The following is a 12193-nucleotide window of genomic DNA, read 5'->3' as shown; positions in this document are numbered from 1 at the left end:
ACTCTTCGTGCTATGTACAGTATAACCCTATTTTCCACACTCTGCCATAAAGGGTATGAAGCAGCGGAAGCCACAGCTCTCAGTGGACTTGTTTTGTGTGCTGTGGCAGCTTTGCTGTGGCATATTTAAGCAGGGAGACATGAGCTAATGTACTGAAACAATGTCCACATTGAGGGGAGTCGTACAGGATCGTCAGCTGTCTAAACGACGAGCACTTGTAGAGCAGTCTGCATCTTCACAGAGATGTTATGACAAAAATAATACAAATAGGTAAATGGCAGCCATGAAAATAAGGAATCTTCATAAAAATAGAAAGGAAATTACCAAATGTATCCCCTAGTGTCTATTATTCAACATTCAACTCATCATCATTCTTCATACATTAGTGATTCAAATGATATACAGGAAACAGAATAAACACACAGCAGCACAAAGTCAAATAAGCAAATAATTATGAGTATTATTTACTGTAAAACGTCAATATATATTTACATCAACTTCTATACTGCTGTTTATTAATATTTATACCTTCTCATAATGTTCACAGTGTAAATACATTTAGTTTGTTTAGATCCGTCACATGTATATATATATATATATATATATATATATACATATATATTTATATTATACTTGAACAACTCTGCACTTTCTGCTGTTTTGCACTTCTCGTTAGAGCAGGGGTATCAAACTCAATTTCATCGCGGGCCACATCAGCATTATGGTTGCCCTCAAAGGGCTGTAACTTTAACAATATATAAATATACATATATATATTTAAAAAATGTTATATAACAATATTGCCTCCTCATTGGAGTATTATTGGTTTTGGCAATAACTACGTCTGAGAGCACATGGTTGTGCATCGGTGTATTGTGCACGTAGACACAAAAATACTGTGTGTGGGCTCAGACTAACATTTCACTCTCTTACTGTTACATAAATCCCATGAATTTATTAAATGTTGTTAGCCTCATAATATTTTATCAAACAGAGTGAGATACCATTTTAGTGTAATATATTTGTTGTGAATAATAATGTTTTTTTTTTATATTGAGCATTATTTCAGTAGGCTATATTTCATTTGAATTCAGCAATAATATTTGAATAGTCTGAAAGCCAAGACTTTGAGAACCCCCTGTCCCAGATCCTGTAGTGTTACTATCACCTGTCACTCACTATTTCAGTAAGCAGTGAGGGGGGGCGTTGAAGAGGAACAGAGTGAGAGGAGACGGGGATCGCGGAAGTTTTCCACCTTCCTTTACAAACTTACACAAGTATTTATAAGTATTTATCGTCTGAATATAGCAAAAAGACGTTCATACTCTGCAAGCAAAGACCTCATATATTTTAATCAAGCAGAAACCGGATATAACCGTAACGCGAGTTTTTCTAAAACATAATAAATCCATGTGTGTCTCTGAGGCGCAGCGACACCGACTGATTCTTAAAGAGCGGGTCATTCTGTCTGTTTGTTCTGGGACTGGAGTTGCTTGTCTCGGTTTGTGAAGCAGACTTTGCTCCGTGTTCGGAGTCTCTGTGCCGCTGTAACTTCTGTTCCTTCAGCTCTGTCTCACACACTGGTCACTCACCGCCTCAGCGTGCTGCTGCTGATAGGAAGTCGCTTCAGTGTGCATGTCACAAAACAAAATGCATTTTGGGACATGTAGTTTATGGGCAACGTGCTTAAGCAGCATGTAAGCGTATAATAAACTGTTTATATTCTTTGCGACCTCTCGAGTTTGACACCCCTGCGTTAGAGGATAACAGTATCTCGTTTTCTTAAGTATTTGTACTCTGTGCAATGACAATACAGTTGAATTTAATCTAATCTAATGAAGCTACAATCCAACTTAATCTCTCTTGAATCTCTTCTTACCTGGTGGTTTGCCGTTTCGGACACTTTGACATCCAGAGAGCCAGATAGGACAGCATACCAGCTGGTGCCTATGTCCCCCTGTCGAAACACTGTGGACAGTAAAATGCGTTTAATACCATACACTGCTGATAAAGAAAATGATCTTATTTCCTAACACACAAAGTTTCTAGTGCAAAATGTAGAATATATTTTTCTAATCAACCTGCTCAATCAAAAGCAAGTAGGTGCCCACAGTCATTTTTTATTAAAACTAGTTGCAAAGATTTAATGGTGGGTGAATAACTGGTTTATTTTTTTGTTAGGTTGATCAAAAAAACTACTGTAAGTAAAAAGAGTTAAATTATCTATTGAAATCGAAATAAAACAGTTTAAAGACCTTATCTTAGGCATATGGAAATGAACATTTTATAGACAGAACAATTATTGGAAACATTGACGGATTAATCAATAGAGCAATAAAACCAGCAAATAGCTTGCATAATTGCTGGAGAGGTGTGTGTGCGCCCTTAAATCAAATGTTAAGAATAAGTCTTGTAAAACATCACAACTGTCACATACCAACTTTAACTATACATGTTGTACAATTATGCTTTACTATGCTTTTTACAGAGGATATTCTGAGCCTGACAGCCTCAGAGGCATGTATTGTCATACTAAAAACCCCATGTGCTCTATTACATTTCATAACCCAAACATTTGTGCATTGTCAGTGGTTACGTACACGTGATGCCTTTCTCCAGGCATTCATAGAAGGCCGAGGCACAGATCTGCAGTAAGAGGGGAGCTGGGAACCTATGGAAAGCTTTGACCTCTCTCAGTCTGGTCAGAATGATGTCAACATCCTCTCCCGAACGCTCCGAAGGCCTGTGTGGAAGAATAAACACCATTAGATCTAACCTAGGTTTCAAATAACCAAAGAACATTTTTTGTGATTTGGCCTATTAACTGCAAAACTATTTTGAATAAAACGATTAACTGCATGACGTCACTTGTTAACTGTGATGGATTATCCTTCTCCCCATAGCTGCATGTGGAGAGTAAGAAATCAATCAAAAGCCTACAGTATAATGCTTTAGAAAAGCAGTTAACAGTAATGTTGAAAAATTGAAATCAGCAGTTAATGGACTGAAACATAAAAAATTGGTTTGTATTGTCCTTTAAAATAAAAGGCAGCTCTATTGTTTTAGTGTTATCTCCTTATTTGTGTATGTGTGTGTGTGTGTGTGTGTGTGTGTGTGTGTGTGTGTGTGTGTGTGTGTGTGTGTGTGTGTGTGTGTGTGTGTGTGTTTCATTGTTTGGCCTGGTGTCTTAGTGATAAGAGTAGAGAGCTGCAGGCGTTACCTCTCCGGGCACGGACCCCCCACAGGGTGTTGATGTAAGATCTCATTGGTACTGCTGCTATTTCTAATACGCTTAAATCTACACACACACACACACACACACACACACACACACACACACACACACACACACACACACACACACACACACACACACACACACACACACACACACACACACACACACACACACACACACACACACACACACACACACACACACACACACACACACACACACACACACACACACACACACACACACACACACACACACACACACACACACACACACACACTGGACGTCTACACGGACACCAGAGCCCACAGAAGGTTGATCTGAGAGATTAAACATTCTGCTCTGTGATGTGGTGGAAAGAAAACACAGCACCCAAAACGGTTCATAGTGACACACTCTGCAGTCAGCCCCATTCATTCACATGTTTTTATTTTACTAGCAACTCATCCGTGTGCGTATCTGTGTGTGTGTGTGTGTGTGTGTGTGTGTGTGTGTGTGTGTGTGTGTGTGTGTGTGTGTGTGTGTGTGTGTGTGTGTGTGTGTGTGTGTGTGTGTGTGTGTGTGTGTGTGTGTGTGTGTGTGTGTGTGTGTGTGTGTGTGTGTGTGTGTGTGTGTGTGTGTGTGTGTGTGCAGAATAGCTAATGCTTGTAGGCTTATTATTTCAGTCAAGAGGCTGTCTATCCCCTTTCTTACTTCAGCTGCTTCCTCTTTTATTGCTCCCAGCTTTCTCTTCTTTGTCTGCCGCCACTAAACATATCACTAATCTCAAATTTTGCTCTTCTCCTCTCTCAAGACATGCCAGTTTTTCTCTGGAACATAGTCGGCAAGACGGAAAAGAACAAATGACCCTCTTTCATCTTAAAGCAACCCATTTTCTCCTCTCCATTACTGGCACATCCTGGTTTCCCTCTATCCATTAAGCCACACCACTAACGGCACTACCATCTTCCCATTATTACCCCCTTATTTCTGCTTTAAAAGCTCACAGGCAGCTCCTCTTTCACCCACATGCACATACACAGATAAACACATATATTTGTGTTCCTGAGCAGTAGCCTGGCCGGTGCTCCCAGATAAACACAGACTGAGCCTGAAGGGCTTCACTGCACAACACAACATCTGCCAGGGGCTCAAAGCCATTACAGACAGGGCCTATTCTTTCTATCCTTTTTTTGTCTGACTCATCCTCCTACTGCATGCGTCCTCTGTATTGCGATAGAGCGTCATATCGCAGTGTAGGCTGGGGGTTAATGGCTTAGACAGGTGGACTCCCACACACTCCGATAGGGAGAGACAGGGAGGTTAACTCTGTGGGGGTGAATGGGTGATACCAGCATCACCCTTCACCCATCCGTCTGCAGTAAACTGTTAAGCTACGTCAGTTTTAATCCCCAGGTTGAATCCTGGTCTTTTTCTCTTTTCTTCGTTGTCCTGTTTGCTCGCTCCCTGCCTGTCCAGAGGAATCTTCCTCCCTCGTGGGTGTGAGACGGATGTGACCTGAGAGCTTTTCACCTTCCCTCACTCTCCCCCAGCCCTCTTGTCTCTTTTCCTTGACTTCTCCCTTCCTCAGCCTCAGTTCATGTCAGCAGGGATCTCAGCTTTCGACCACAACTAATGGTTGCACGCACATATGCACACGTAGGTTTTACAAATCGACCGGCACACTGAATAGGAAACGGAGAGGGACCAGAAGGTTCTGCAGAATGTTTTAGAAAACATCATTCTGTTTCCAGACAAATAAATCATAGGATGATTTGTGGCAGCCAACCAAAATGTCAGACCGCCAACACATTTCCAGAGGTAGCAGATTAACACGTTACTGTACCAGAGATGCCCTTGAATTGTATCTAAGCAGGCCCCCTCGACACCCATTCTATCACAAACTGAGATTCTGTTAAAAATACTGAATATTAAGCAGCATAAGCACAGTTCCATTAACAATTTATTATCAAAAGATTACTCATCATAATAATGCTCCAGCCTTGTCATCTTTTTTAATCAACCTCAATAATTTAGGTATGAGACAAGAGGTTTAACTTAGAAGACTTCTATTCATTTGGAAATTGCTTTTGTCTTGGACTTTTTGTTTTTCATTTCATCTGAATGTGTGCATACTGGACAATGCTCCCATTTTTCTTTCAGCAGAGGGACATTAAACCCCAGCTGTCATATGTGTGTTGACTGGACCATGCCTGAGGCAAAACAAATCTAATCTTATGTCATATAATTCACACTCACTGCAATAAATGTCTGTGGACATATATATATAAAGACACTCGTATCTTAACCTCTGTCTTGCTTTTGGCTTCTCCCTCTCCTCGCCTCTTAGTCTTCACATCAACAGTTACTGTAGATGACACATGCACACTAATACACACTCAAGGATGGATATTGATTGAATGAGGTGGTGCATAGCTGAGGAGCACTGAGTGCTCTTCAGTGAGATCTTGTCCTGTTTAATCTTACGACCCTGACTGCCCCTCACTCATACCCACCTACTGCATTTAGCTGAAGATATAGAGTACTGTAGTGTGATTGGTGGATTTTTATGTTTCACTTAAAAAAATTACAAAATGATGTACATTGCTTATACAGGTGAGGATGAGAAGACAAGATGGTAGCTTCAGGTTGCCTATAGTAACGTGGGGATGTGTCATAGTGAGGTGTGTAGAGTATGTGTGGGTGTGAGCTGTAGGGTTCATGTTTTATTTATCATTGTTTGTTTAAGATGTGGGGTGCATCATCTCCAGTAATTAGTGTATAGCTGCCCTTTCTTTGTCTTTATTTATTCAAGCCCTCTCCCTTGGATATTATGATTTTGGCACAGCATGGTACCTTTAATGTTAAGTGGGCATATATAGAATGGACTCAGATTTTCTACAGCTTCTACATTGTGAAGAACACATTATTTAGTAAATTGGCTGTTCAGTTATTCTAACCTGTCCATTCAGATCAGAGAAAAATAGTGGCTGGCATGCAGCATTGTAGCAAAATCTGAGATAAAAGAATACATAGACCTGCCTCTTAACCGTTCTTTAATACATTCACCACCGGTAGTATTTTAAAAATGCATGGCTATATGATTTAAGCAAACAGACATAAACCATGTGCGTCTAATCTTCCACTGGCCATAGTGCAGAGACATCCCAGTGTACCTCGAAGCCACCAACGCCTTTTTGACCGTGCAGATACAAGAAGAGGGAGTATATTGTTATGCACTGCAGCACTGAAAGAGGGGTATATTCACTGAAAATGACAGTAACCTATTGTGGGCTAAAAACAAGGCGTATCATACCATTAATGCACACTCACACACTGCACACGCCGCGATCACCGGTTGCCATTGATCACGTTGACGCGGATGAATGAATTAAAAACACAACCATCGCTGTGTGGGGATGCACGCCGTGGAAGTGTCTCGTGGATGTGTGTCCACTAACCTTTTATCCAGACAGCCGATCCACTCCGCCGTCGGAGACGAGTTGGGGGACGTGTGCACCGCGACCATCTTCCCCGGTCGTGTGTCGGTGAGCGCTGTGATGCTACCGGAGGATGTTTCCCGGTTGTCGGTGGTCGTTGGCTGCGCCCCCTACCCGCCCCTCTGCCTCGAGCTGCCTCACAAAACTACTGGCTGCCGCTGCTGCTGCTGCCTTCATCATGGCAGTCTGCCCTTATAGGCGTTTTAAAGGGTCATCTGCAGGACTGACTGACAATAACATCACTGCAGTGCAATGCATGGCAACTTAAAAATTAAAAAATAAAGATAGAATATATGTCAGTTGGAATAGGGCAACTGTGCAACGATTGTAATAAGCTTACTATAGGACATGTAATGCTTAGAAGTTCATTGTAGGCCTACTATTAATACAGTTAGTAATCACATGAGGTAGCCAAACTATAATATTTAATCAAATTAAGGGATTTACCAGTGGTGCACACTAGGGTGGGGAGTGCAGGGCAAGGCATCACAAGTGCCCCCTGTCATTTAGGTTGGTTCACTCATCACCTCTCTGGTCAGTTTGTGCCGTGAATTCAGCTTAAACATCCAACAGATCAGCAAACTACAAGTGAGACAGAACATTGGAATGCAATTATAAACAGATATTTTCCGACAGAAAGTGATATTTCAACAGCGAATTTTTTAAGCAACTTGTTTGACAAATGTTCTGTTTGATGCAAATTGCAGATAAATCGGCAGTCCCATAGATCTCCTGTATGCTCATGCCATTTATATGGCTTTTGAATCGACAGGTAAAACGTGTAAAAATCAACAGACATCGAAATGATCTCATCTTCCAAATTACTCTTCCTCACAGGATAAAATGATCGATTGTGAAGTCCAACTCCCAGTGTTGTAGCCGATATAAAACTAAAGCCTGCCAGGTCTGGCTCTTGAAAATGCTGTGTATTGTAAACAATGTTGCATACAAAATATTCCCCACAGTAAAAACCCAAGCAGTAAAATGCATCGCAAGATAATCTCTGTCCCTATTTAGTTTCAATAGGATGAGTCACCTTCAGAGGAATTGTGGGATAGCAGGGAGCACAGATTTGGATGCAACAAGAGGGAGAGGAAGAGGTATAATAAATATAGAAATGTGTACTTTATGCAAATAAGGGAGAAATGGGTCAGGAAATATCAAAGTGATCTACTAAAAGCTGACAGAAGAATAAGTGGCAGACTGTGGTTACAAAATGTTGACTACTGAAGAATGACTCATCAAATTGGCTTTCAATTCCACACTGTCTGAGGAACTGATGAGCCCCTAATTTACGCAATGCTTTGTAACAATCTCATATCGGCCCAAATAATGAATGCTATTCCAGACATATGAAAAATAAAGATACAATCAAATGTCAGGATAATGTGGGTCCTATCATAATATACATACACAAATGATCCAGAATCTGACAATATAAAGAGGAGGAGCCTAATCAGAAATAAGTCATCCATATAGGGAAACTAGCATAAACAAGCTCCTTATGAATAAAAAAAACACTGTATTTACAGATTTTTATGGGCCTAAATTAAGATCAGTGCAAGATGCAGTTGCTGTGTCCTTGAAGGATGCCTCATGTGAAATGGTGTACGAACAATAACAAAGCAGTGTTAGTTTCACTTGTTTGGATTCAACCCAAGTGATACGAAAGAGAGATGCAGCCTGTCGCCAGGATGAGTGCAACCACCGCAGTAAAGGGAGAGAGAGAGGGAACGGGGGATGAGGGTGAGCAGGGAGGTTTTAAGCATCCAGCGTTACCTAAAACCATTACTTATGTTCCATGCATTCTCTAGCTGAAAATAAGGGGTTACAGAGAGGCGGGAGAACAGAAGATTCAAAAATAAATTCAAGGATCTGCATTTAGTGGCTGCTCTGAAGGGAATGGGAGGTCAGATACAATGAGGAGGACAAGGACTGTTTTTAACGTAAGAAAAGAGTAAAGTAAGGAAGCAGAAGAGTTACTGATGTGTCCTCAAACTCCTCTGACTTAAACCGCTAACATTTGTAAAGACATGTGTTGTACTGCATCAGGTGAATTCAGTGTGCAAATGTGTGCACCTGTCGCAACTGTGTGTATGTGTTTGTGTGTATGTGTTTGTGTGCGTGTGTGCGTGTGTGTGTGTGTATGCATGTGTTTACGGTTGCCTTACTGCATCTGTTTGAAATGGCACTTTAGCATGCATGACTGTAATACTGGAGGGTGATTGAGCAAGTTTTTACATGATGTTGAAATGCAGTGTGCATGCATTAGTGTGTTTCCGAGCCAGCTGTCTAAGAATTCTATTTTTAAAATATGCTTTGTCAAAAATGTTGAGAAAAGTCAAGCTTAATTACTATAGCATGACAACAATTGAAGTGTATCTATTGATATTCAAAATGTGTCTTGCAGAATCCATCCACTGATCCAAGCCATTTAAATGTTTTTCATTAGGGTTTGACTGGGTTCCCAAATCACAGCACATTTTCTACCCAAGCTATATCTAATGCAGTAAATGCAAAACAAATGTGCATGGGCATCTGAGGATTCGGCAGATGTAAATAATAAATCCTGAAGCCCTTCACAGTTTGACAAAGATCAGTTATAATGCGTTTGACCATGGAGAGAATTTAATCAATAACTTGGTCATTGTTAGTGCAAAACATATTAATCCACCAATAATCGCATCATTAATGATGTTGTTTATAAATGTGCAGTTCTCTCATTTAGACACAAAGTGGCAGTAGTATTGTTTATGGGTTCATAAATGCACCACCACAATGCAACGATTGAGCTATAAAAAAGTGCAGTTTAAGGGCTATGCCACACTGATAAACTACACCGTACAAAAGGGTGGAGAGCTGCAGAACCTGCAACATAGTGCTTTGCCCATTTAAAATGCTGACTTGTGTGTTCATCCCAGAGCAGAAAGTGTGTTATTGAGTTGAGTTGAGTTGTGTGTGTGTTTGTGTGTCTGCACACGTGTCTGCATTTAAATGCTCAGAGGATGGAGTGAAATTCCCCTATGAAGCTGGGAAACTCTAATATGGTTGACTGAACAGATAACCATATGGGGCATGACTGTCTGACAAATCCAGGCTACATGACACACACGCACACATACAAACGTGCACACACACAGCTAATATCATCAGCTGTCAGACAGTATACAAGTCTAAAGAATGCAACTGTCCTCTCCACTTAATTTGACTCTTTAAATTAACAGTGTTGACGTAGGAGCAGTTAATTAAAGCAGGACTGAAATTACAATTTGTATTACAGCCACACAGATGATGGATTTTTGATACAGATATTAACATTTGTATGTACATAAATAGGGGTCATAAACAGGGTCACTTGAATGAAAAAAATCATATGAGAAAGTTGTTAAATGTACCCAGTTTGAAATATAAGTATAATGTAAAATAAATAATTAAAAACATTTGTTTCTTGTTATCTATTATCAAACACCTGATACCAATGTGTCTGTGAGGTTCTAATAGAATTGAGATTGACAGCAAAACGTGCTTGTGTGTAATTAATTTGCATTTGCAGTAATTGAAAGGTAAAAGGAAGTTAACTCTTGCACAACCTAGTCATTCCTTTACCTGCACAATTATCATCATCCAGCTCAACAATATATACGACTCTCCACAAACAAAAAGGCAGTCGTGGCATTCCTGCCATGTTCACTTTTGAAAAGAAACCCTATGTGAGCCATAGGAGGAAAGAACACCAACTTGTGAAAAAGTCAAGGTGACCTGCTGCTGGTGAGGGAAATGGGATTTGAGGATTATGTCAGCACACACAGATCCTGTATTTCTCATTTTACCCGCCATTGATTATAAATACCACTGCTGAGTTAAAAAGAGGGCATTTGGGTATTATTCCTCAGAAGCTTGCAAACACCATAATTTACTCACGTATACCACTCAATTCATATGATTGCCACACTCTTTCACATTTCCACTGCTGCTACCAATCCAGGTTACATTTCTGCCTCCAGTCTTTGTCTCTGCCTCACTCACTTTCGTGCAGCCTATAACTCTGTACATTTACTCTGCCACCCACCCTGACATCACTCCCTCATTTTCAATCTTTACTTCATTTCACTCCCCTCCCTTCCCTCCCTCCTTTGGTTAGCCTCATTCAGAAGAAGGCTTTTGTGATTGGCCAGTATTTATATCAACTAGGTCCCAGTGCCACCTGGGACAAATGGTCTCCAGTCAGATCCAGGTCACACTGAGCAGAACCACTCTTTTGGGTCCGCACGGTTCAGACCAGTCCAGTCCATCTGCCACACAAGCCAGATTCACAGCCAGACATAGGTACTGCACCGACCCTCCCACTGGCATCACACACACAGGTAGGAAGTCACACACACACACACACACACACACACACACACCACACACACACACACACACACACACACACACACACACACACACACACACACACACACACACACACACACACACACACACACACACACACACACACACACACACACACACACCACACACACACACACACACACACACACACACACACACACACACACACACACACCAGCAGATGCTGCATCACTGCTCTCGTTTGACTCACAGACAACCACACACAGGTAGACAGTGTGAGATCTGGCTGACCTTTGCATCATGCACACAGGTGAATTTTCACACAAAGCTTACATCTGAGCCAAGGAGAACCTCTGTCAGTGTGGTAACGGTTGACACAGCAGATGGCAATGCTTGCAGGGATGCTGAAAGACAGGTAAAGGTAGGTGTAACCTGCATGTTTGATAGAAGTTTGGTATACAACTACAGTAAACAATATGCAAAGTTTATGATGCAAAATGATACTGGATATAATGACACACAGTAAAATGGCAATAACAGCAGTATTTGTTATGATAGAAGGCATCACAGACATCATATTATCTTTCATTCTTAACTTCTAAAAATAGTCATTTAACATAATGTAACAATAATTGTCGCTGCCTAAACTGTGACTAAAATGTGCAGACTTCCTGCTGTAGTTAAATGAATGTCAGGGCACAAATATATTTGAACCCTCAAAAATGTAGGCTAAATTGCCCTTATGCTGGTACACCGTCAGTGTTGCAGTTACTGAGTAGTTTACACAGGATTACCGGAGGATAATCCATTTACAGTATTTAGAGACATGAGTCGCCATCTGTCTGTATTTATCACAGCGAGGGAGCCGCCAGCACCGGCTGTCTGCAAACAAACATTTGGAGGCTACGATAAGGAGGATAGAGGATATTATAAGAAAACGCTTCGCAGCTACCTTAAATGCTAATTATTCAGGTTATTTTGTCCGATTGTTGTCATTCTGGGCGACCGAACGTCTGTCACGACCTTTAAACTGCGCGCGCACTACAGCCAGGTGCGTAAAATTTGATGCCTTTAAATGCTGTCGTAAACTTCTGCTTCTCTCATAGCGTGTGGCCGATTT

The 12193-nt window shown here is 41.0% G+C and overlaps 1 protein-coding gene across 3 annotated transcripts in view; it reads right to left on the bottom strand.

The window, feature by feature from the left end:
• The window catches only part of LOC307020148 (rap guanine nucleotide exchange factor 4-like), a 35408-nt gene extending 23293 nt beyond the window's left edge, over positions 1-12115 (bottom strand). The window contains exons 1-4 of one of the 3 annotated variants that reach the window (XM_079651315.1): positions 11868-12115; positions 11407-11477; positions 2601-2743; positions 1880-1968 (exon numbers count right to left, since the gene is read on the bottom strand). In XM_079651315.1, the coding sequence (XP_079507441.1) occupies positions 1880-1968; positions 2601-2743; positions 11407-11408 (234 nt within the window). In that variant the 5' untranslated portion in view covers positions 11409-11477; positions 11868-12115. Of the gene's footprint in view, positions 1-1879; positions 1969-2600; positions 2744-6678; positions 6900-11406; positions 11478-11867 lie in introns of those variants that run through there. The other 2 variants (XM_079651314.1, XM_079651313.1) reach the window with 2 other exon arrangements.
• Positions 12116-12193: the final 78 nt, after the last annotated feature.

Source organism: Notothenia rossii (assembly GCF_949606895.1).
Source record: "Notothenia rossii genome assembly, chromosome: 9".
Lineage (NCBI taxonomy): Eukaryota > Metazoa > Chordata > Actinopteri > Perciformes > Nototheniidae > Notothenia > Notothenia rossii.
Note: the sequence above shows the minus strand (reverse complement) of the source record. Positions and strands in the feature narration are given on the sequence as shown.